The 27,035-nt window shown below is 37.7% G+C and overlaps 1 protein-coding gene across 10 annotated transcripts in view; it reads left to right on the forward strand.

The window, feature by feature from the left end:
* KIF21A (kinesin family member 21A) overlaps positions 1-27,035 on the forward strand; it is a 106,035-nt gene that overhangs the window by 38,185 nt on the left and 40,815 nt on the right. For 9 of the 10 annotated variants that reach the window (XM_088141619.1, XM_088141621.1, XM_088141622.1 and 6 more), the window contains 8 exons: positions 1,748-1,943; positions 4,910-5,099; positions 11,684-11,747; positions 12,666-12,869; positions 16,998-17,036; positions 22,970-23,057; positions 23,356-23,473; positions 25,283-25,471. In XM_088141619.1, coding sequence (XP_087997745.1) covers positions 1,748-1,943; positions 4,910-5,099; positions 11,684-11,747; positions 12,666-12,869; positions 16,998-17,036; positions 22,970-23,057; positions 23,356-23,473; positions 25,283-25,471 — 1,088 coding nt within the window. The remainder of the gene's footprint in view (positions 1-1,747; positions 1,944-4,909; positions 5,100-11,683; positions 11,748-12,665; positions 12,870-16,997; positions 17,037-22,969; positions 23,058-23,355; positions 23,474-25,282; positions 25,472-27,035) is intronic. The other variant, XM_088141618.1, reaches the window with a different exon arrangement.

A 27,035-nucleotide genomic window follows, 5' to 3' on the forward strand; every position in this document is an offset into this window, starting at 1 on the left:
ACAGTGGTACCTCGGTTCATGAACTGAATTCATTCCACGATTCTGGCCGCGAACCGAATTGCGAATTTCCCCATAAGGTTCAATGTAAATAAGATTAATCCGTTCTGAACCATATGTATTTTTTTTTTTAACCATCTTTATTCTTCAAAATAGTCGAGATTGTCGACTTCGCCATCTTGTACTCCGAGGCCAGATCAGTCACACGAATACCACGCTCATGCTTTTCTACAACTTTCTTCTTCAATTCAATGGTTATTTTCTTCAAAACCTTCTTCTTACCATTCTTGCTCTGCACTTTCTTATTCCCTTCATTATTGCTCTGCACATTCTTGTCACCTTCATTACCGCTCTGCACTTTCTTTTTACCACCATGCTTGCTCTGCACTTTCTTTGGAGCCATGCTGGATGTACTAAAAAGCACACCAAAAAGCTTCACAGCAAGTGTCTGTGACCATGATCTCGCCTAGAGGAAGCCACGACCACGTGTCAGAGCAGGGAAGATGGCCGCGGGTCATGTTCGTCACCCGATCCGGAGTTCGCGAATGGAAGCAAAATTTTGCGACTGCTGCTGTTCGCGAACCGAATTGTTTGTAAACAGAAGCGTTCGTGAACTGAGGTATCACTGTAATATGATTAGGTTCAGTTTAAGATTTAAAGTGCCTTTTTTCCTTTAAAGAAGAAAAGAAATCTAGATGAAGAAGGCTACCTAGATTTACAATGACTAGATAACATTTATGTTGTAAATGTCTTAATGTTTTTATTTAAGATGGACAAAGATAGATAATGTGCAGATGACAATGTTTAATTCCATTACATTAGTAAATTAAAGTAGCACCAGAAAGACATTGAGATTGGTCTGTCTCAAATCTTTTGCAACACCTTGTTTTCCATTTCTGGTCTCAAAGTTCACCCCTGCCCTGGGAATCCCTTATGATCATTCCCTCTAATTGTATTTGTTTATAAAAGCAAGAGGAAATGTAAGCTGGAATAATAAAAGGAGCTTGAGGCCTATTGTGGTGACTAAATTCACAAAATGTTATTTTCATGTGTAATTATGGATTATCATTTTCACAGTTAGTAATTTGCATTGAAGTTGAGATAATTTAATAATTATGGGTTGTCATGTGCAAACTCATCTCACACTTCTGTTATTTGATTTCAGGATGATAGCATTTCCTCTGCTGCTAGAAGTTTCTTGCAAAAATTACTATCTTTGAAATACTTGAGCGAATGTAGTTTTGAAGGTTCTAGCTGTGGTTGTGTTTTTATGAGTGTCTGTTTGTGTGTACACATCTTTGTTGACTGTTCTGTCTTTTTAAAGCACTATTTAAAATGCCAGTGGATAAAAACATTCTGGAGAGAGGAAATTCTCCAGAAATTCTACAGCTTTCAGTCAAAGTACCTTTTGGCACTCACTCAAATACCTTTTACATTTGTTGAGCAAGTGCATTCATGCATTTTGTTTATATATGAAACCTAAATTTAATGGACCAATTGCAGAGAAATTATGTCTGTGTTATCCCTGATTGTCCACCAAATCTGAGAATATGTCATTGTGGTAATCTACATCACTTGCATGGTAGCATAGTTACAAAATGACACAGATTTCTGTCAAGATTTGGTCTGTTCTATCAAGGTCTGGTAATCAAGCTTTCATTTATTAATACCTGGCAATCAACACTGTTCTTGCTTATTTTAAACGTTTTTTTTCCTCAAATGATGAATAGCAATTCTTTCTTACCTGCAGCCAAACAGTCATGATAGCATGCATAAGTCCTTCAGACAGAGATTTCATGGAAACGTTGAACACTTTAAAGTATGCAAACCGAGCAAGAAATATCAAGAATAAGGTGATGGTAAATCAGGACAGGGCTAGTCAGCAGATCAGTGCTCTGCGAAGTGAGATTACTCGATTGCAGTTGGAACTCATGGAATATAAAACGGTAATATTTGTTGGGATCTGTTCCTTTTTTTTAAGCAAATTTATTATCTTTGCTTTAATGTAATGTGAATAATTACACTTTGAAACTCCACATTTGTCCCCCCCCCCCCCCAAGTGGTACAATGAGTTGCCTAAGGAGTGGCAGACAGGTACTATATGCTTACCCAGTGCACACCAATGCACCTTTTATCTTTGAATCCAAACTTCTGTGTAATACTAATTTATGCATGTTTCTGTCTGTTAAAAAGCTCGAGTTGCAATGAAGGAAAGTTTACAATACCTGCATTCAGAGCTAGCAGAAACAAAAATACAGGTAGTGCTCGTTTAGTGACTGCCTTGTTTAGCAATTGTTTGCAGTTAAGTCAGTAATGAAAAAGTAACTTTACAACCAGTCCTTGCATTTACGATCTCTGCAGGTCTGTAAAGCAAAGGAAAGCTGAAGTAAGATTGTAAGCACAGTCACAGTTTCACTTAACTGCCACTTTGCTTAACAACTGAGTTGATGGTCCCAATTGTGGTTGCTAAACGAGGACTACTGGTATGTTCCAAATTCTCATCATGAGTGTATTGCATAATGTAGTCAGATTCAAACATGATTGCAAGTTTAAGAATTGCTGTTGGCTGCAAAACCTCTCATGCAAGCCACAAAGGCTTTCTCGTACTTTTTGAAGGCAGCTCTGGGCATCCAACATAGATGCAAACAACACATTCTTAACAATGAAACAGATACTTTAAAAAGCATTGCTTTAAACGACATATTTACAAACTGCACCGGGGTAGAGAACCACCAAGATAACATTGGAGAAAGAATGTGATGGCAGTTAACAGAACATCAACTAAGTCTGGGAAGGAAAGAAAGTATTAGAAAGAAACTTAAAGTGACAGACAGCGCTTTCAAGGTTAAGACATTCAGCTGTAATTTGATTCTTGAATATATCCAATCAAAGGCAGTAGTGTCTGTGGAGTCCTTGGTGCTCTCTGAGCTTGCAAACAAACAACCAAGCTCAGAGAGCACCAAGGACTCCACAGTTTGACCCTGAGCTACATATATTCTCTTTTATTTGGAACAGTAGCATCTAAAAGATTACAAGAACCTAGAGTACATTAAATGTATTCATGGATTTAAGTTTGGTATTTTCTGATATTGAATAACCTGAATTGGTTCCATTATAGACAGATAATTGAGAAAGCCTTGAACTTGCACAATGATTGTCATAATACTACAGGTAGTCCTCGGTTAACCACCATTTGTTCAGCAACCATTTAAAGTTGCGACGGCACTGAACGAATGGTACTTGCAACTGGTCCTCAAAGTTCTGGATGTTGCAGCAACCCCGAGGTCACACGATCGTGATCCAGGCACTTGGCTACTGACTCACACTTATAACAATTACAGTGTCCCGCAGCCATTTGATCACCATTTGCAAGCTTCGCTGCTGACTTCCCACAAGCAAAGTCAATGGGAAAGCCGGCAGGGAAGGCCGCAAGTCATTTTTCTCCCAAGGAGTCCTGCTACAGAGTATGAAATCCCAGTAGCACACGCTTGTGCCACAGCACCCTCTTCCCAGCCCACACACTCTTGCATGGTGCTGTAGCACCCTCTCCCCAGCCTGCATACACTTGCTGCAACACCCCAGCATAGTACTCACCCGCCCACTGGCTTGCTCGTGAGCCGCCCAGCACTTGTGACTTCCTGCTGGCTTCCACATTGACTTTGTTTGTGGGAAGCCAGGATGAAGTTGCAAGTTGCGATCATGTGAGGTCCTTGCTTAACGACCCATGATCCTTGCTTAACAGCAGCAACAGAGACTGCCAGGATTGCTGTTACTAAGCAATGCAGTCATCTGACAATCACACTTTACAATTGCCTTGCTTAGTGATGGAAATTGTCTCAGTTATTGTTGTTAAGTGAGAACTACCTGTATCATGTCATGTAAGAGTACTTGAGCAAAACATGATCAGTGAGAAAACAGTGGAGATTTCTGAATAATAAATGCTGAATGAGCTTAAAGAAGAATAGCACTTTGGAATTTTGTAAGAGTTACAATAGTAACAACTTTAAGATTATTTTATTATTTTATTTATTTTTATGCCATTCTTTTTCATGAAGGAATCCAAAGCGATGTAGTTGTACATCAATAAAATGCTGCCCTCATAAGACAATATAAGTAGTAAGAATACAGCAAGTAAAGCAAGAGAGCCAGTTTGGTCTAGTGGGTAAGGCACAGGCTAGAAACCGGGAGGCGGTGAGTTCTAGTCCTGCCTTAGGCACAAAGTCAACTGGGTGACCAGCCAGCCCCTCTCTCTCAGCCCTAGGAAGGAGGCAATGGCAAACCACTTTCAAAAATCTTGTCAAGAAAACTGCAGGGACTAGTCTAAGGAGTCAAGACTGACTTGAAGGCACCTCCCCCCCCCAAAAAGGTAAAACAAAGGTCATTTAAAAGGGAGCCTAAACGATGATGTGAAGTAGGCATTAATTTGCAAATGCCAAAGGGAACAAGCACATCTTCAGTTACTGTTTAAATAAAACCAGCATGGAGGCAACCTGTACTTTTCTTAGAAGACATTCCCATAACTAATACTAAATGTCTTCAAATTATAGTTCTGTATTTGAAAATGATACTCCCTCAAAACAGCTCAGGCATCCGATCCTTCAGAGAAGTTCCTTAATGTTATATAAGATCAAAAGTCTGTAAAAGTTTGTGAAGCTTTCTGACTAGCTTCACTGAAGCTGAGCAGGACTAGGGATGTTTGAAGCATATATCTTTTCTACTTTTTAACTGTACAATAATGAGAAGACTTCACAGCTATATGAATTATATTTTAACATATCTCTGTATTCCAAAGAAACTATAATTTGGTGTTCAGAACTAGGCAAGAAACTACATTGACAGTTTTCCTGTTTTTCAGAAGAAATCTTAAGGTTAACCCTTGGCATGTTTGAGGAATATATATTTTTGTATTTAGGGTAAAAGGATTATTGATGAAGAAGGCGTGGAAAGTATTAATGACATGTTTCATGAAAATGCCATGCTGCAGACAGAAAACAATAATCTGCGAGTCAGGATAAAGGCAATGCAAGAGACTATAGATGCTCTCAGAGCTCGAATCACACAGCTTGCAAGTGATCAGGCCAACCAGATCCTTGCCAGAGCAGGTAATGTGTACTTTTATCACTTAAATTGCTATATGAGTTAAGGTCTGTAAGAAATGCTAGTTGTTTGCTAGAAAAAGGAAAGAGTTTAGCTTTCTATGCAATTAGCAATTACGTGAATGTTGCTTTTAAAGTAAATAGCTAACATGGGAGGGAGAGCTGAAACTGGGATTCTGGAGAAGATGGATGGTATTTTTATCCTTTACTCAATATGGGCTATGAACATTGGAAAGAAAGCTCCTGTTTGGGCCAGTGGAACTTTTCCTTCCACTGCAAATAACAGGTATGATAGTCTAGATTTGAATGATGCCTTTCTGCTCAGGCCCCAAAACTGTACAGGATACTGTTGAGAAGAGGGCATATTCATTGATTGTTAATTGCCTGTGTGCGTCAACATATTACTGACCAACATTTCATCCAGGATGATCATTTCATGACACTCTGTTTATGAACTATTTCCTAGCTGTAGGAACATTATTTCATAGTGTTACAAAATGCTACAGTTTCTGGTGCTCTTATTAAGATTTAGGATTCCTATCTTAATTGGGTTAGTAGGGTTCATATTATGATTGCTGTAAGGTAGTCTTTAAGTCATTTGCACCTGTTTCAAATATTCATGTGTTTACAAGATTTAATTGATTTGCAAATTCAGATCCAAAAAGTTGTTACTGATACTTTGCTCAAATCTGGAAGGTAATACATAGAGAAGGTGAGAGGAAGAGGAAGAGGAAGGGGATTCTCTCCGTACTAGTCTTGTCTGATAACAAATTAGACATTTGGAAAACTTCTGAATTTTTTTTAAAGATTAAGAATGAGCAGTATCTGCCTTAATGTTTCTCAACCTTGGCCACTTGAAGATGTGTGGGCTTCAACTCCCAGAATTCCCCAGCCAGCATGCTAGGGAATTCTGGGAGTTGAAGTTCACAGATCTTCAAGTGGCCAAGGTTGAGAAACACTGGCCTTAACTGTCAGAATTAATATTGTATTCATTTAGTACCCCATAATAATGAAAAGAGAGGCAGTCTTTCCTAATTAGCATGTTCCAGATGTATAGACTTCCACCCCCAAAATTCTTAGCTGTGGCCATGCTAGATGGGAAATTCTGGGAATAAAAGTTCACTTGCCTCATCACACAGGTTGAGAATGGCTGATATAGGTACAGAGTTACAGCATGGCACCTCTCAGGATTGCTCTCATTTGATCATAATTTAACTGGAACATTCAGTGCCTAAAAACTCTTAATTCTCATACATAAAGACAAGTTTGAGGCATTCTTTATTTTGTGATCTTCTGTGCTTGGTTTCACAACTGTCAGGTCTACAGTGTTCAAACTCCAATACAGACAAATCTCTTGAACTCCAAAGTAGATTCAGAAAAGATTTCATTTATTGAAGGATACATGCAGCTCTAAGCAAAGCATTGCTAAAACTAAAGCCCGTGTAATTTTCCCTCTACTTTTACCCCCCTTGTCCCCCTTTCAATCTAGGTGCCACTTTTAGTTTTCACAGAGAACTTGTGCATTCCTAGCCCCAATAACGCGTCTTTTTACTGGCCTTCAATCTTCCTCCAGCTCTGTCTTCTTTCACTCCCCCCTCCCTCACCAATGAGAATGGCAGAATCAAAGCAAGCTAAGAAAACATTCCCTATATATAAATGGCATTTATTATGCAAATAAAACAGTCCTCTAGTTGAATATATTTTGATTGCTGCAGATTCTGACAACAACAGACACCACTAGTTTGCCTTATTTCACAATTTTATCATTCCCAAACTAACATTACTTAGACCTTACAAAGCATTTGGACAAACTAGGACTTCTTTTTCATATATTCAACAAATTCTTTTTTTTTATAATGTTTTTTTTATTTTTACAACAAACACAAGACAAACATAAACAAACAAAAACATAAAAAGGCATAAAAAAGCATCTTCCATTTTATACCGTGTGTCAACCAGTTAAACTCGTTGGTGCCCCTTTCATAATCTTAAATTCTCATATCATCTATTCAAAATATACAAATTCATTCATTCTTATGCATATTCAGTAACTTTATTATTCAAATTCCTATGTTTTCTTAGCATTTAATTTGCCTTTTGCCATTTTATATGGATTAATATAAAATATTAACCTTAAACATTAAGTGCATCTTTTTTGTCCATCTTGCTTGTCCTGCATTATGTAACTACAGATACATCAACTATTCATGGCAGATTTGTTGTTGTTTAGTCATTAAGTCGTGTCCGACTCTTCGTGACCCCATGAACCATATTGCGCCAGGCCTTCCTGTCCTTCACTGCCTCCCTGAGTTTGCTCAGTTTCATGCTCATTGCTTCAGTGATGCTATCTAACCATCTCATCCTCTGCCGTCCTCTTCTCCTTTTGCCTTCAATCTTTCCCAGCATCAGGGTCTTCTCCAAAGAGATCTCTCTTCGCATTAGGTGACCAAAGTATCTGAGCTTGAGCTTCATTATCGATCCTTCCAATGAGCAATCAGGGTTGATTTCCTTTAAGATTGACTGGTTTGACCTCCTAGCAGTCCAGGGGACTCTCAAGAGTCTTCTCCAGCACCACAGTTCAAAGGCATCAATTCTTCAGCACTCAGCCTTTTTTATGGTCCAGCTCTCACAGCCATACATTACTACTGGAAAAACCATAGCTTTGACTATGCGGATCTTTGTCGGCAAGGTGACGTCTCTGCTTTTTAATATGCTATCTAGGCTTGCCATAGCTTTCCTCCCAAGGAGCAAGCGTCTTTTAATTTCATGGCTGCAGTCTCCGTCTGCGGTGATCTTGGAGCCCAAATAAATGAAGTCTGTTACTGCTTCCATTTCTACCCCTTCTATTTGCCAGGAATTGATGGGTCCAGATGCCATGATCTTAGTTTTTTTAATGTTGAGTTTCAAGCCAGCTTTTGCACTCTCCTCTTTCACCCTCATCAAGAGGCTCTTTAGTTCTTCTTCACTTTCTGCCATTAGGGTGGTATCGTCCGCATATCTGAGGTTGTTGATGATTCTCCCTGCAATCTTAATTCCGGCTTGTGATTCTTCCAGCCTGGCATTTCTCATGATGTACTCTGCATATAGGTTAAATAAGCAGGGTGACAGTATACAGCCTTGTCGTACACCTTTCCCTATTTTGAACCAATCAGTTGTTCCATGACCGGTTCTAACTGTTGCTTCTTGGCCCGCATACAGATTTCTCAGGATACAGGTAAGGTGGTCTGGTACTCCCATCTCTTTAAGAATTTGCCACAGTTTGTTGTGATCCACACAATCAAAGGCTTTTGCATAGTCAATGAAGCAGAAGTAGATATTTTTCTGGAACTCTTGTGCTTTCTCCATGATCCAGCAAATGTTGGCGATTTGATCTCTAGTTCCTCTGCCTCTTCGAAACCCAGCTTGTACATCCGGTAGTTCTCAGTTCATGTATTGCTGAAGCCTAGCTTGTAGGATTTTGAGCATAACCTTGCTAGCATGTGAAATGAGTGCAATTGTGCGATAGTTTGAGCATTCTTTGGCATTGCCCTTCTTTGGAATTGGAACATAAACTGACCTTTTCCAATCCCGTGGCCACTGTTGCGTTTTCCAAACTTGCTGGCATATTGAGTGCAGCACTTTAACACCATCATCTTTTAGTATTTTAAATAACTCAGCTGGAATACTGTCATCTCCACTAGCTTTGTTGTTAGCAATGCTTCCTAAGGCCCACTTGACTTCACTCTCTAGGATGTCTGGCTCAAGGTCAGTGATCACACCAGCGTGGACATCAGGGACATTAAGATCTTTCTTGTATAGTTCTTCTGTGTATTCTTGCCACCTCTTCTTAATCTCTTCTGCTTCTGTTAGGTCCCTGCCTTTTTTGTCCTTTATCGTGCCCATCTTTGCACTAAACGTTCCTTTCATATCTCCAATTTTCTTGTAGAGATCTCTAGTCTTCCCCATTCTATTGTTTTCCTCAATTTCTTTGCATTGTTCGTTTAAGAAGGCCTTCTTATCTCTCCTTGCTATTCTCTGGAAATCTGCATTCAGTTGCTTATATCTTTCCCTTTCACCCTTGCTTTTCGCATTCCTTCTTTCCACAGCTATTTGTAAAGCCTCATCAGACAGCCATTTTGCTTTCTTGCATTTCTTTTTCTTTGGGATGGTTTTAGTTGCTGCCTCCTGTACAATGTTACAGACCTCCGTCCATAGTTCTTCAGGCACTCTGTCTACCAAATCTAATCCTCTAAATCTATTCATCACCTTCACTGTGTACTCACAAGGAATATGATCTAAGTCATACCTGAGTGGTCTAGTGGTTTTCCCTACATTCTTCAATTTAAGCCTAAATTTTGCAGTAAGAAGCTCATGATCTGAGCCACAGTCAGCTCCTGGTCTTGTTTTTGCTGTCTTTATAGAGCTTCTCCATCTTTGGCTGCAAAGTATATAATCAATCTGGTTTCGGTATTGACCATCTGGTGATGTCCATGTGTAGAGTCGTCTCTTGTGTTGTTGGAAAAGAGTGTTTGCTATGACTAGCTTGTTCTCTTGACAGAACTCTTATTAGCCTTTGCCCTGCTTCATTTTGTACTCCAAGGCCAAACTTGCCTGTTATTCCGATTACTCCTTGACTTCCTACTTTAGCATTCCAATCCCCTATGATGAAAAGGACATCTTTTTGGTGCTAGTTCTAGAAGGTGTTGTAGGTCTTCATAGAAGCGGTCAACTTCAGCTTCTTCAGCATCAGTGGTTGGGGCATAGACTTGGATGACTGTGATATTGAATGGTTTGCCTTGGATACGCACTGAGATCATTCTGTCGTTTTTGAGGTTGTACCCCATTACTGCCTTTCCCACTCTCTTATTGACTATGAGTGCAACTCCATTTCTTCTAAGGGTTTCTTGCCCACAGTAGTAGATATAATGGTCACCCGAATTAAATTCACCCATTCCCGTCCATTTCAGTTCGCTGATTCCCAAGATGTCGATGTTCAATCTTGTCATCTCATGTTTGACCACATCCAGCTTGCCTTGGTTTATAGATCTTACATTCCAGGTACCTATACAATATTGTTCTTTACAGCATCGGACCTTCTTTTCGCTTCCAGATAACATCCACAGCTGAACGTCCTTTCGGCTTTGGCCCAGCCGCTTCACTCTTTCTGGAGCTACTTGGAATTGCCCTCCGCTCTTCCCCAGTAGCAAAGTGGACACCTTCCGACCTGAGGGGCTCATCTTCCGGCATCATATCTTTTAGCCTTTTAACATTGTCCATGGGGTTTTCTTGGCAAGGATACTGGAGTGGGTTGCCATTTCCTTCTCCAGTGGACCACATTTTGTCAGAACTCTCTGTCATGACCTGTCCGTCTTGGGTGGCCCTGCACGGTATAGCTCATGGCTTCACTGAGTTACGCAAGCCCCTTCGCCACGACAAGGCAGTGATCCATGAAGGGGATTCATGGCAGAATTTGATAATAAATCTAGTGTTTATTAATCAGACAACTGTACAAAATGAGCTGCTATAAGTAAGGTATTAATGCAGAGCTACCATAAGTGGTCTTGTATTGATGGCCATGTTTAAAAACTTGTCTGCTCAGTTTGATCTAGCAGTATCTAAGCTAGAGCTACCTAAGTAGCTAACTAAATGCCATGCATCAGAATGACTTGTAAATCCTATCAGCAAAGATTGTGGTACTCTTTCTCTATTTTTTTTTGCAAATATAACGGAATGTGTTTAAAAGACATTTTCAGTATCACAAATAAAGCATGCCAGTGAAAAGGTTCTTCCATATTTTGACATTCTTAGGAAATTCAGACTTTGGAAAATTCAAATGGAAAAACAGTGGCAAGATATCACACGAAATGTGCCAAGGCTTTGTTTGTAACTGTTGCGTTATGCTTGAGTAAACCTCTTTTGTGAACTTCACGTGTAACGGGAGTTTCTCTCGATGAACGGGGCATTCCTTACAGCAAATAGGAATGAGAGGACAGGACTAACAGTTACAGTTCTACCTGTTAAGTTGAGACCTTTATAAATCTTGCTTAGTATCAGACCAAGGTAAAAAGAATTTGAGTTTTTTGAATTAGAGCTCTCTTCTGCGAAGAAATGACTTGAAAATGTTATGCACAATCTGGGCCAAAAAATGAGTGTAGTCAAAAAGCTTGGATTGTATACCAAACTGAGTAGGGAATGGTTGAAACTGATCGAAAGACAAATGCCAAGGATCTGCATTGGGATTCTGTGAAAGAATTGAGAAAGGAGTAAGTAAAGAATGGCTTTAGAATATTGATGAGCTTTAGTTAAACATGTTTCGTATTTAGCCCCATTTCTTAGTTTCTCTTAGTTTGAGAAATTAAAATTTCTCATAATTGATGGTTATCCAGTTATTCTTGGAGTGAATGATAATCTGTTCAATAGCCTTTCCAATGCATGTGTGTATGAGCATGGCTAGAAAATATATTCTCATACACACCTCAGGTATTTCATCTGTATTATGACCCCTTCAGACTGGTTTATTTAAATGTTTTGATATCCTTGTACAAGTCTAGTACATTTAAAAACATGTACTTCCATCTAATACCCAACTTAGAGTTTTGTTCTTCTTACAGGAGAGGGTAATGAAGAAATCAGTAATATGATTCATAACTATATCAAGGAAATTGAGGATCTCAGGTAGTATTCTGATATTGTTATAATTTTGGCTTAGTTGTATATGCTTAGACTATAGAAGATTGTAGCTAAATTTTTATCCAGGTACTGGATGACAAGTTCCAGAATTCACAGCTAGCATAGCTTCTTCCACATCTGGAAGGATGAAGTTGGGAAAAACTTACCTACACATGAGACAATAGTCTCAGCAGGTTTAGCATAATATCTGAACCCAGACAAATTGTGGCAGTCTCAACTATGGCTTATGAAGTAGGCTGGTTCAATAAATCACAGAGTAAGACTAACCACAGATGTGCATCATAACACTAAACTGCAGTTGATTGAAAATAGGAACAAAAGTTTTCCATCTCCTCCATATAACTGTGTTAAAGTAAGGTAAAGAGATTAATTATACGGAATTCTCACATCTCACTAAGCCATTGCTTGGTTTAACCATTTTTTATAGAAGAAGCACATTAATCATCTTTTTGGCTCATTTATTACTTTTTGGTGGAGTGCAAAACCAAATCAGGAATAGTTGCAGTCAGTAATCCAAGAAAAACTGTAGTTTCACATTGTGGTTTACTGATCTAAAAATTTTATCCACTAACCTTATTTTCCCATCCTGATGAGCAAAAAGCTGACAAACACATTAGTGCTGTCTATACATCTATTGGCCTGTCCATATCCTTTTTTTTTAACAATGCATAAGAATTTGGTATGAAAGAGACAACTGTGTGCATTGTTAAAAATGCTATATCATGATGAAAATATTATGTGACTGTTGTTTGCCTGTCTTCATATTCATGCAATTCCAGACCCACTTTCTGCAAATACATGTATGTGAAATAATTGCTTAGAATTTTGAATATGCTATTGTGTTCTTGTTAGTTTTATATTTGACATTTTCTTCTTCTGCTTTCTTTTCTATATATTCTCAAGAGCAAAACTATTGGAAAGTGAAGCAGTGAATGAAAACCTTCGGCGCAACTTGTCAAGAGCTTCAACAAGGTCAACATACTTTGGTGGGCCCTCAGCGTTTTCTGCCTCAATGCTTCCTTCTGATAAGGAAACAATTGAAATCCTGGATCTAGCTAAAAAAGACTTAGAAAAACTGAAGAAAAAGGAAAAGAAGAAGAAAAAAAGGTAGCAGTTAAACTGTACATTTGCACAGAGTGCTGTCTTAACTAGAAAGCTGTAATTTTTATTGGGCAATTGACTATATGAATCCTGCCATCCATCTTGCAAATAAGCAAGGGCTTTACTTTATGATCAGTAATATAGTGAATATTGTGCACATTTCTTATTTATGAGACAATAGTGAATAACATTCTTGAAGCTACATTTAAGTCAGTACAACTTCTTTGAATTTTAGTTTGAAATGCATACCACTGCACAGGCTTAATTTGCATAGGATGCTAGGCTAAAGTATGATCACCTAGTCTGTGGTGAAGTGCATCATAGTTAGTTTATGGTTCAGTCCTGTGAACCCAGGCAGTTGGGCTAACTCAATTAACAGTGGTTAAGTAGACCGTGGAGTGTAATGTGTTGTGCAACCACAGTCATAATTTACATGCTAGATCTCCAAGATGATTTTGGTAGTTATTAGGGTTTCCTTTGATGCCAAGAGCGGCATATTTTGATTTTTTCATATTCAGCTTATACATGTCTTGCTGTATTTCTTCATTTCATATTATTTTATATTTTTATTATTTTTCCATTCCAGACCATCTTAAAAACAAATAATTTTATACTGAATTAATATATAATCAAGGATCCAAGAGAGATCATATATAATCCCTCTTCATCAAGAGTATGTAATTCTTTATAAACTGAGAGCCATGCTTAGCTTTTGAATAGTGTTCAAGGGGCTACTTTTCCAAAAGTGGGCCTAGGGCAATCACTAAACTTGATTTCATTTCATTTACACTCATAGTTAATTAAAGGTACGTAGGACTTTCTCTGGGTTCTCAGGATTTGATAGAAGCTCAACACAAAATACTATTTCAGATTTTTTTCCCTTTTGTTCAGACAACCAGACATTCGAAACAAGTATTTGTTTAGCATTTAGTTTTGATTCCCCAGCTACGTTCCTACAAGAGTTAGTAAGATTATCTATAGAGATGCTAAGGTCTGTCACTACCTTCTCCCAATTTTGAATCACAGCAGAATAATGGAATTTTTTTTTTTTTGGCTGATTAATATTTTGTAGTTTTCTACCCAAATATGTACGCACTCTGTAATGTTAGCTTAGTGCATATGTGCATTGCTCTATACCTAGATTCTATCTACTTCCTAATTTAAGGTTTAAAAAGAGCTTGCAAATATTGATGGCAATTTTCCCTCTGTCAGTCAGGCTGGTGGCTGGCTTATCTCTAGGTGGTTAAACCTTTAATTTTCTATCTTCTTCATTCCCTGGGGGATCATCTGCATAGTATAGACTACATCCTGAGATGTACTACATCCTCCTCTTTGAATTTTCGGAACACTTCTCTGGACCATACTTCAAAACTCTTCAGCAGTCTCCTCCAGATTTGCCCTCTGACAAACCTTCAGTAGGGTAAACAGTGCCTAATCCAACTCAGGTTTATCAACTCAGGTTTATCATTTATTAAAACCACAAATCTTCAGTAGTCAGAGCTGTCTAGGACACTCTTTGATTCCAAGCATTACACCTCTCCCCCAGTTCTCATTCCCATAGTTCCTCTGGTAATTTAAGATCCTACCATTCCAGCATCTGTAGCTATCCCTTCTCTCCTATGGGGAACACTTCCGGTGACAAACTGAACTGTGCTCCACTTCCAGCTTCTCCTTATCAACAAAACTAACCCAAAGCATTTGTTTGGGATTCTGCATGGATATGCAGATACCTCAAAGGAAGCCATAGCTGAATGCAGCTGTAATAATAACTTGATAGGGTTACCATCCAGCACTGTTGTATAAAACCAACTTCTATTCCTCTACCACACTGTGCAGTCTGACTGTTCTGAGAGATGTCTGGTGCTTCCTCGAATGTTTAGTTTTGTGCATCCCTACTGTCCAATTATATATTTAATACTTCCAATTTTGATAGCAATTTTTGGAAAACTCGGGACACGCCCATGGCTTCCAAGGGCATATGGTGCTTTAGGATCTTGGTTACTTTTCCTCTGCTCTTATGTAGGTGCTCATCCTTGCTTTTCCAGTAAATGTAATTTTCATTGTGCTTGACTTTATACAAGAAACTTAGAATTAAAAAATTTAAAAATCATAGTTTTCATTTGGTACTTTAGCAGAGGTTTGCATCTTAATGCAATGAAAGGGAGAGAGGTTGCAGCTTGCAATCAGTTTCCCCCTAAATTGAGTTCAAATCACTTCCTACATTACCTTTCTGTTTCTGAGGTTGTCTCAGATCTCAAAATAATAGGAAATACCAGTATGGAAAGCAGTGGAGAAAAACTTCTGAAGTTCCCTAGTTCATTGATCATGTGTGATGAAAGATCAAGTTTCCTGTGAATCAAACCTGACTCTCAGTGAATTTATGGACATGTCTGTATAGTTTTCTGGATAGCACCATGGAAGTTATTCACCATTCCTTTTTCCAGGTTTCAGCTATCCAATCAAGCCAACAGCTCTGGAATTCCTGGGTGATTTTCCATCCAAGACCTAATCATATCCAATCTTCATCGCTTTTTAAGATCAGCCGGTGGACTAGGTGCTGTTATCTACTATAGGCCTTTAAGCAATATTTTGCTACAAATAAAATGAGGGTTTTATGTTTCTTCAGTAAAACAATAATCTTATATATTAAAAACATGTAAGATTTAATAGACTTGGTAAGATACTTCAAAAATAGCCACATCCCTTTATTCAGCTAAGTTAAATTATAAAATAATTTTGCAGTTGCCTTTACTTACCATGTATTTCATTAACATCTCCATCTCAGTCCACAGTTTCAGTGCCATATTTCAGCATAAATCATATTCACGTTTTGCAACCATTTCTTAGCATCCTTCATTAAATGTATACACCTCTCTCTCTCTCTCTCTCTCTCTCTTTCCTTCTGAAGTTTTTCTTTTTAACAAGGAACAATTGATATACTGAATTCTGAAGTGTTATTTTACTATTGCAAAATATAAAGAGTTGAATTTTTCAGTTTTTTTCAAAATGGAATATATTTTTAAAATATGTTTATTTATTTATATGTCAAACTTATATAGCTGCCCATCTCACGTAAAGGGAACAAAAATATGTTGTTTCTCATTTAGGAGTTCAAAATTTTCTGAAGACTTTCTCCTAGATAAGACACTTTGGTTTCTTTTATACAGATGTAATGAATTATTATTAAGTGAGCATTTCTGCAAGGAGCAAAAGCAAACATTGCATTCAGAAATCATTAAAAACAAATTTCAAAGAATTTACAGCTTGTCTCTTAAAAACTTTCTTCTATAAATACATAATAGGAGTGTTCTTGTACTGCTAAAAATGCGTAAACCATGATTTAGTGATATGTCAAAACAGCTTGATGATAAGGAAGATTAAAAAAACAACTCAACATATTGAAACTCATCAAAAAAACACACAACTTAAAATTATTTGCTGGCCGGTGGAAAAAAAATACTCAGATTAGGAACAGGAGAGAAATTAATTAATCTTCTTAATTTGCATTTCCGATCCATTTCAGGAATTGGAATGTGCGCTGCTTCGATTTAAAAAAATACTTGCAAAAATATCTAACAAAAAAGTACACACCAGAATATCAAAGTAACATTAAAAGGCATAATCTAGGTAAAACTACTTGCAAAACTATGCTTTCAGAAAATGAGTGCATTTGGACTTTTTATTTTGAAAAAAAATCTACAAACCTATATGGAAATGAGCTGGAATTAATTTAACATTGAATAAATTAAAAATGACTGAACTGAATTTGATAGGTTTATTCCTTCACAGCAGAGACAGCCCCTAGGAAGTTGTTCTGTGCACCTCCTCTTCATTGCAGTGTTAGATGTGTGGGCAGTCTTCCCAGGATAGACGTTCTTCCCTAATTTGGTATCCTCCAAATGTGTTGAAGTGCAATTCCCATTGCCCCCAGCATGGCTATGGTTGCTTTCTAATGAATGAATTGCCTTTTTACTATTTGTGGTGTTTATCATCTTTTTTAAAAAAATATTTTGAAATCCATGAGCTCATATGTCATTTTTTTTTTTTTTTTACCTTCTTGTTGCTCTCGCTTTCACTGTCTGGTTTGTCCTTCATTGGCTTGGTCTTCCAATACTGTACCTCGTGCTTTTGAAGGCTGCAGAAACTTGAGGAAAGCAGTCAAGAAGAAAGAAGGTTGGAATGTTTCCCAGGTTTTTGATTAAGCTGTCATTTGAAATCTAATGATCGGGTCACATGTAAACACACATTATTCTACATAAATCTAGCAAAGGAGTTTCATCATGTGATTATTTTTTTTTTTTTGGGCTGGACTAATCCCTTTCCTTGTTATTAAATTACTACTGAAAAATAGAGCATAGATCTGGGATTGAAGTTAACCAGAGCAGTTTAAAAGCAGCTGGGTGTAAACTAAAACCCATTTCAAAGTGATAGATAGGGCAAATTACAAACATAATATTATAATAGCAACACGGCTGTCTTTAACAGATTTCTTCTTGAGTGCTTACAACAAATGAATCCTAAACTTAAAAATCAAGTTAAAAAACAAGTACTCATTTATAAATACAGGTAGTCCTTGACTAAGGACCACAATTGGGACCGGAATTTCTGTTGCTAAGCAATGTGGTCATAAAGCGAGATGTCACATGACTGCATCGCTTAGTGATTGCAATCCCAGCAGTCCTGTTTGCCATTGTTAACTGAGAATCGTGAGTCATTAAGCGAGGACCCACCCCAATCCAAGCCATTCTGGGCTTGGTCCCTCCCAGCCCCAAGTCTCAGTAAGGTAAGGGACTGCTCCAACTCACCCCCCGCCTATCTGCCCCATAATCTCTGCCCTTTTAGCCACCCTGCACCTTGCCTTGCTTTGAATGGTCACTGAATAAATGGTCTTAAATTGAGGACTACCTGTATTTAACTTCCTTAGCAAATAACCATTTTCAGTCTGGACTAGATTAAGCTGGAGTGGTATTTTTTTTATCTACATGAGAACTTCACTTTCTATACTACAACATATAACAGTATTGGCTTGGATCCAGAATATAACAAGTTGCTGTAGTCACACAACAGGATGTTCCTCATTGCAGCCCCCTGTTTCCTTACCAGTCTGCTTATGAGGGCAAGAGACTCTTCAGATGGTCATGGGATTTGGATTGTAGGATGGAAGCACCTTGAGATCACAAATCACAATTTTTTTTGCCCCCATCTGTGGTTCGCACTTATTTTCTGTTACTTTTGTAATTAACTGGGAACCCAGGAAGAAATCCTACAAAGAACAACTTCAGTGTTGTATCAACTTTCTCCTGTTCTGTCATTGTAGAACAGCAGGGATCAGTTGGTACTTGCTACGTTCTGAGGCCAGAAACTTGTGGCAAGTGGTAATTAATTTCTGCCGCTTACATAGGTATAAAATCTTTAAAAACTTGGAAGAGAAAGTGTAAAAAAGATAGCAAGAAGCACAGATTACATCTTTTTATTGGTTGAGAAGATGTTATCTTCCAAATTAGCACATTGGAAAGCCCACACATACAGGTCTAAGTTTCATACTAAGTTTCAGTATGATTTAGCTGCTTGCTGGGTTGTTGGTAATGTTCTTCTGGATAGAACTCATTTAAGACACCAAGACCTGTGTTTTCCTAACTTGTGGTATAGTGTGAGAAAAACAGCTGAAAAAATAACAAATATTATTTAGACTACAATAAATTACTATACTGCATTATTCATTACAGTTTAGTACAATAAGATCAAGATTTATACAGAGGTACTCTGTACAAGGATATCTATTCACTAAAATGGTGAGTGGATTTTATACATCCATATTTTATGCTTTTTACACATTTATGCATGTATAAAATGATGAATAGGATTTATGTATCTGCAGAAGCATGAAATATTGCATCCAAAATCTGCTAAAATTCAAATTAAAATCTGAAATCCTTTAAATTGAGTTCTGTAATTTTTGATAGAAATTTTAAAAGCTAAACGCTGTATTGTAGTCATTTTGATTTTGAGCCCATAAGTAGTGATACAAAGCATCTTAATTTAAGTGACGTACATTTGAATATAAACAATTAGGTCAAATGTATATAATTCATAGTTACAATTTTTTAAAAAAATATTCAAAACGTTTACAAATTGGGAAATTCTTTAAGTAGCATTTTCTTTCACATTCTTAAATTCTCAAAATTAATTCTTTTTCAGAACCAAACTTACTAATTTTAGTTTTCATTTGTTAAATATACTGTGATCATATTTAACATGATCAGTTTCATAAGACACTTTCTCATACTTGGAACTTTTAAGACTTGAAGTGTTTAACATACATCAACTTGCAGTGAAAATCATAAAACAATAGTATCTCGTCTTTAAACACTCAAGATACATATATACATATCCATCAGCAATATTATACAAAGCAGAGAAAAGGAGTAAGAAATAGCCCAGAAAATTAAGCTATGAGGTAAGGAAACGAAAAGGGAATATAGCTAGATCTAGTTTACAACAGCACCATTCGCTATACCTCTCTGTACCATATTTTTACTTGTAAACCATCTTTCCCCCATATCCGTACACTGCTTCATATGTTGCCCGTTATTCTTTACACTTCTCTATTTCTCTTGTTTTTAGGACCTTATCAACTCCTGTATTTGGTTTTGGACTATAAATATTTTTTTTATTTGATTTGAACTCCATATACTCATGACTTTCTCAGTCTTCTCCTTCCTCTTCACCCATTCACTCTTTCATCACATATTTTGTGATTGAGTCCTCATTTATTCTCTGTCTCTGATAGAAAAGAATTCTCTATCTGACCAAACCACCTCAGCATAGATCTTTCATACTGCTCACGCACATTCTTATACATAGTATTTTTTTCCCCTCAAATATTAATTCCTTGAACAGATCACTTCCTATTCACTATTGTTCTAGCAGCATTTGCATGTCTTGAAATTTGTTTATCCCTTTTCCCATAGTTAGAAAACATTCTACCAAGATTTACAAATTCATCCATTTGCTCTAGTTTTTCATGCTTTATGTAAAACAATATTTCTCTTCTTTTTCCTTGTAAAACACAGTTACCTTGGTCTTTGATACATGAATGGTCAAAACAAATGTATTAATCATATAATCTTTCTCCTTTTGGCTGCAATAATTCAGGTTTTCAGCCAACAAGATAACATCACATCCCCAACCAACTTTCATTTAATTATTTTTTCTAATACAGGACTCATACTCTTAACTTCCTGCAATCATTTTAGTTTTGCTGTAGTTTCTTTCACATATATTCTTTTCTCCCATGTCCATTTTTCCCAGGATTACCACTGACACTATTAAATGGCTTGACCCCTATTCAAAGCCTCTTAATCCCTTTTGTAGCTATTACCAATTCTCTTAATCTTTTATCATAAGCAGTCAAATCAAATCATGCCCTTTGATTCATTTCCATGTGTACGTATGAATAGAATTATGTTTAAACACTTATTTCTAGACAGACACTACCAAGCCCCATTCTCATTCAATCTTGGGTCTCTGAATAGCCCAATCACTTTTTTCTGTATTCATTTTTTTCTACACATCCATTCATGACACCCAACAGAATACGTTTTTCCCTGAATTGCATTCATTCAGAATGTTGTGCAATTTCTCCCCAAACCCTAGTTCTTCCATTGTCACCATTCATTGGAGTGTAACATGCAGCTTCCATCAGCATATGGATTCCTATTTCATACAGACAACAACCAGCATGTCACCAATTATACTTTCGTGCATCTCCTTCTTACAGGTTAGGAGGGTCCATGGGAACATTTACAGGGCCTCTGTGAGAATTATTCTAAATATCTGCTGAATAAAGTTGTTTGAAGCTGGACTTGTGTAGGTTCTGTGGAGTTGCCTGAGGCATGGGCTTGCCTGGTTATCTGGAAAGAAATTGAGTTTGTTGGTCCTGATGAATTTGACAGGGTCCTTGGAGCTATGAGTTCAGCCACCTGTGTTTTAGATCCTTGTCCCTTATGGTTGGTTAAAGCCTCCTAGGAGGTGACATATGGTTGGGTCCATGCAGTGGTTAATGCCTCCTGTCGGATGTGGTGGTGCTGCCTGCTATGAAGAATGTGGTCATCACCCTGTTCCTGAAGAGGCTATCACTGGATTCAGTGGAACTGGACAACTTTTATCCAGTCTCCAACCTTTCCTTTTTGGGGAAGTTTGAAAAGGTAGTTGGCCTACACTGGATTATCTGGATCTTTTTCAGTTGAGATTAAGACCAGATTATAACACTGAAACAGCATTGATTGTACTTGTTGGTCACATTTAACAGACTCAGTTTAGGGGTAGTACATCCATCATGATCCTCCTTGATGTCTCAGCAGCTTTTAATATCATTGATCATGATATCCTTCTGGACCATACTAGTCAGTTTTGTCATATCTTGTCCAAGTGTTGCCAGAGCCCAGACTTACCCCAACTCACAACTAGGATTTCCAATATAGAGACTACTTTGCAAGCCTGCTTACTGTTGTACATGCTAATTTCATTTTAACAATCTGTTTCAAAATCAGTTTGATTGGATCTCCAATCAAATAGACTTTCCACCTGAAATCAGATGCCACTAACTTGATTTTATGAGAGACATATTTAGGATATTCTACCCTTCAAAAGGATTAACTGAGAAAGCTTGGGGTTTAGTAGTAATTTAACTTTAAAATTGGATTGACTGTGGATAAGCAGTAGTGCACATTCATTATAATTTTCCTTATTCTGCTGATTAAAATTTTAAAGCCATATTTAACTTTTCAATTTATGCATTTTTCTGTTAGGATTTAACAAATCTGGTCTCTGAAGAGAGAATAGGGAAGGATAATTGTTATTGTTTGAATCTAGATGAATTATGTTTATTTGAAAAGGTTGATAAAAATAATAAATTTCAGAATAACTGCTGGAAGTATTTGTTAAAATAGGATAAAGGTTGAAATAAAAGAAATAGTCATACCTTTAGATTAATAAGCTATTTTGCAGTCAAACACAGGATAAAGATTTCATATCCAGCTGTACGCTATGTTAAAATGTGTACAATTGATTTGGTCCATCTGTTCAGTTCACTTTGGAAAATCTAAAATCTAATGTCTGATTGGATTGTTGGATTTTTGAGATTGATTTTAAAAGGGATTTTGCACAGCACAAAAAGCCGTACTGAATCATCAAATCAGGTTGGAGACATATGATTTCAGATGGAAAGTCTATTTGATTGGAGGTTCAATCAAACTGATTTTGAAACAGATTGCTAAAATGAAATTTTGCATAGCCATATCAAGTATATAATAAAATTTAAATCCATGGGTAATTGTGTTTTATTATAGTCATTCAAATTGCAAAGAACACTAATTCAGTTTCAAAGAAGTAGAAGGAAATTCTTAACAGGGAATGTATTTTGGGCAGCTTATCTAAAATACAGTTGTGGTTTTTTAAATCCAGGTCCATTATTGAGGGATATTAAGGCTGCAGTTCTCAACTCCATTTCTAGTAGTTGAGCTCCATTTTTCTCAGTGGGATTTACTAAATTTACTAAATCTCTGAACCTTTTACTTTTATGATTTTCAATTATTTCAACATTGCAGTTTTTTTCTTACAAGATTAGGGTTGGCCTTGGAGGCAGGGGATACAAAGTTTCAGATTTCTGTGCATCTTTTCTCCTGCTTTTTAAAGTACTACCATTATGATTGTACATAATTCTTATATGTGCAAAAATGTAACTTGGGGGGGGGCGGTTTCTGTGGTTCTAGCTCATCTTTACACCCAGCTTACCTTACACTGCTCTGGCATGAAATAGACACTCACTCTGTGGTCCTTCTAGTGGATCTGTCTATATTTCTGTAAAGGTTTGGCTGTGCAGTTCCTTCTGGCTTACTGTCCTAACTTTTCTTCTGAATCCCCAGAATGCAGCGTTGTGCATGGATTGCAAGGGTGAGGCTGGCATTGAATCTTCATGATTTTTGATCTTACAAGAAGCTTGTGCAATGTTTGGTTTTGATTGTTTAGCAAAGTTGTTCAGCTTAAGAGAGGGGGAACGATCCTTCCAATAGTTAAATGCCCCCCTTTTTTATTTCTTCTCATAGTGCTATTAAAGAAGAAAACACAGATAATGAGCAGGAGAAAAAGGATGAAAAAGGCATTTCTGAAAGAGAGATTAATGAGCTAGAAGCAGTAAGTATTGTGGTAATACATCTTGTCGTTTATTAATAATGACACTTGTTTTCTCTGGGAATTTTGATTAAAGCAGACAGAGAAAATGTAATTTTTTTCTGGTAGTCATGTTTTTTAACAATAATAAGACAGAGAACATAATATATATAAATGACTATGAGAAGCATTATTTTCTTCATAATTTAGCTTAATATTTAAAGGCTGTGCGTATAATTTGTTTAGGATCAAATTAAAACGATATTTAAAAATGAGGAAACAGTGGGGGAGTTCCTGTTTTGGTTCTTTTTCATTCTTGTAGGAAGATGGGCATGAGCCCAGCGACCATGAGGATGATGAGGAAGAAGAAGATGAAGATGAAGATGATATGGAGGTGGTTGAAAGTTCAGATGAATCGGATTCTGACTCTGATGAAAAAGGTAAGACAGACAGGTAGACAGATAGATATACTTAATGTGTTATCTTTTTCTCTTTTCGCCTAAATAGGTATTTTAAGATTAAGACAAGCATTCTGGAGACTACATTTAGTATCTATTTCATGAAGCAGCTCATGATTAGATGACGTAGGAGATTAGTAAATCTCTATAGTTATAAATGTTTCAATGAGACGTTAGAGGATTTTTTTTTTTAGTAGATTTTCTGCTTTTAAGTTAATGCTCAGTTAACTTTTGGCTTTCAGATTTATAATATAAAAGTTAAATCTACTTTGGTAAGAATGCACATTCAGCTTTAAAATGATATGCTTATTTTTTAGGCAATAGGTCATTCATAAATCTTGTACCCCAGATTAAGATTTCATAGTTGTAAGCATCTCCTTTAATTGCAACTTTATTATTAAAAATGTATACTAAAAATAAGATTTACTGATGAATAAGTAACAAAAACTGTTAACAGAAATGAGGCTTTAATGTGGATGCCATCAGTTTTTCCTGTTAAAGGGCTGTAATATGGACAGTCTTATGTAGGAAAAAGATGGTAAAGTAAATATATTGAAAATGTTTAATGTAGATATGCAAACAATTTGGAGTACCTATCAAATCTGGAACTTCCTCATCAAGGTTCTGTTATTTCTATTACATAGGTAGTCCCTGAGTTACGACTGCAACTGGGACCAGAATTCTCATTGCTAAGCGATGCGGTCGTAAAGCATGATGTTACAAGACCACATTGCTTAGCAACAGCAATCTCTGCAGTCCCTGTTGCCGTTGTTAAGTGAGGATCGTGGGTTGTTAAGCGAGCATCTCCTTGCAGCTTCCTTCTGGCTTCCAATAAGCTGGCAGGAAATTGCAAGTCCCAGGAAGCTTGCAAGCAGGCCAGCAGACAGGTGAGGGGCTGCTGCCAGGTGGGAGAGGGAGCAAGGGGGTTGCTTGGGTGGCTGGAGAGATGTGGCACAAGTGCAGTGGGCCTTCGTGTGGCTGCTGTTGGGTGGGGGAAGGTGTACGAGTGTCTGGGGAGGAGCAGCACAGTGAGGCTTGGTGAGGGTGCACAGATGGTGAGGGAGGCATGGTGTGAGCGTAGTGGGGCTTGGGGTGTCTGCTTTCAGGTGGGAGAAGGTGTGTGAGTGACTGGGGAGGATGCGCAAGTGGCTGGGAGAGTGCGTGAGTGGCTGGGGAGGCATGGCATGAGCACAGGAAGACTCGGGGAGGGTGTGGGTGGTGGGGGAGGTGTGTTGTGAGTACAGCGAAGCTCGGGAAGGGTGCATGAGGGTGTGCGCGTGGCCAGTGAGGCACAGTGTGGTGTGAACACAGTGGGGCTGGGGGAGGGTGCGCAGGCGGGGGAGACTTACCTGAGCAACTTGCAACTTTCCCTGCTGGCTTCCCCATTGACTTTGATTATGAGAAGCTGGCAGGGAAGGTCACAAATCACAATCACATGGGATGCTGCAACCATTGTAAGTGCGAGCTGGTTGCCAAGCGTCCAGATTGTGATGACATGACCACGGGGGTGCTTGGATTGCCAGAACTTCAAGGACAGGTTGTAACCACTACTTGTGCAACACCGTCGTAATTTTGAATGGTCACTGAACAAGTCGTTAACTGAGGACTACCTACATTTAAATGTATTTGGATATTTAGTTGGCTTAAAAATAATTGCATTACATTCATCATGTAATGTGAAGTTTGATTGATTTCACACACTTGTATTAAATGCTCTTTCTTAGTTTTATAGTTTTTGATTGCTGCAATGCATTAAATTCTTTCTATTGCTTTTAATTTCATTAATTATAGCAAATTATCAGGCAGATTTAGCAAACATTACATGTGAAATTGCCATAAAACAGAAGCTGATTGATGAACTAGAGAATAGCCAACGAAGACTACAGACTTTGAAAAGGCAGTATGAAGAAAAGCTAATGATGCTACAGCATAAGATTCGAGACACGCAGCTTGAAAGAGATCAGGTGCTTCAGAACCTGGGTAAGACAGTTGTCACTCACTTTTATAAAGTATACCAATAATTCTTTTAAAAACATTATATAGTAATTAAACAAAATGAGAAACAAGGTAAATAATTGGATTAGGAGGCTTTTACTTTTTTAAAATTTGTTGTTGATAAAATAGTAATTTAATAGGTCTACATAAAAATATCCAATGGGGTTGACAGACCTTTGAGGAGGCCAGGTGATGAAACAGACATTCCAAGAAGTACTGGAACTGTTGTTAATAACAGAGTCTTGCAAGCCTGATATAGACTCTCTCTTGCCGCTCTTACACCAGAGGGAATTGAGGTGGGGCAATCTTGAGTTTCTTTTTCACTCCCTCCTCCTTTCCCGAGCTTAGTTGGTGCTTATATAAGATCTAATTCAAGGCCATTTCCACACACCTCTACAGGAGTGGAATAACATATTCATGGTCATTTGTGAGGGACTACCACCTCCTTCTGCAGATCTGAGCAGCAAGAGACATTCCATGTTAGGGAGGAATTGCATTGAACTTGTGGCAAAAGCTTGAAGTTTGTGCATTATTTCAACAATTTATATGGCCACCCATCTTGCTATTGTGACTCTAGGTGGGTAACATGAAGTAAAATAAAAGATCAGTAACCTAGATAGTTAGAAACAATTACAGTCATAATCAATATATAGTGTGCCGGAGGTCCAGTAACTCCTTTCTGTCATACAAGTCTGTAACAAAGAGACAAGCAACAAGAAACATTTGGGTTTTGGCCCCAAAATGATCCATCTTTTTTTTTAGATTTTTTTTTAATCCTGCCTTTATTATTTTTATAAATAAGTCAAGGTGGTAAACATATCTAATACTCCTTCCTCCTCTTATTTTCCTCACAACGGCATCCCTGTGAGGTGAGTTGGGCTGAGAGAGAGAGACTGGGCCAAAGTCACCCAGCTGGCTTTCATGCCTAAGGCAGGACTAGAATTCACCATCTCCTGGTTTCTAGCCTGGTGCCTTCACCACTAGACCAAACTGGCTCTCTTTACCTCCCCAAGTCCTCATGGGAAGTCAGAAATTTGGAATATTTTAAAAAGGCAGCCAGTGCTGAAAACCAGTTCCTTACCCCTCATTTGCATGGTTTCCTCTAATCAGTTTTTTGCACAATCACTATTGCTGTGCATCTCAAACATTTTACCAAGATTTTGCAAAAGTATATTCTTCCTTTTTTTAGTGGCAGCATCAACCCTCTTAAATCAAGTTTATCTTTGTCAATAGCAGCAGTGGTAAAGCTGGGGACTACTTCTTGTTTGTGGCTTAGGTGTAATGTGATGTCCCTTTAAATTTGTTAAACACATATTATGTATTATTCCATCCTGGATCAAGGCTTGCTTTTGAGAGTGTGGTGAATGTTGTGCTTTCTCTTATATTGTGCAGGGCTCATATTACTTGGCTAGATGAATAATGATTAATAATGTAAAGATTCTTCAGATGAGCTCCAGCTCAAGGTTATCTCAGATCAGCCAAAGCCATTTTGCCATGATAAATATTGTACTAGGGACAGATGAGGAGAACTGGCACATTAGAATGAAGG

The sequence above is a fragment of the Python bivittatus genome, unplaced genomic scaffold (assembly GCF_059951505.1).
Source record: "Python bivittatus isolate LINGU-HERP-01145 unplaced genomic scaffold, Pbiv_v1 ctg000330_np1212, whole genome shotgun sequence".
NCBI classification, from domain to species: Eukaryota; Metazoa; Chordata; class Lepidosauria; order Squamata; family Pythonidae; genus Python; species Python bivittatus.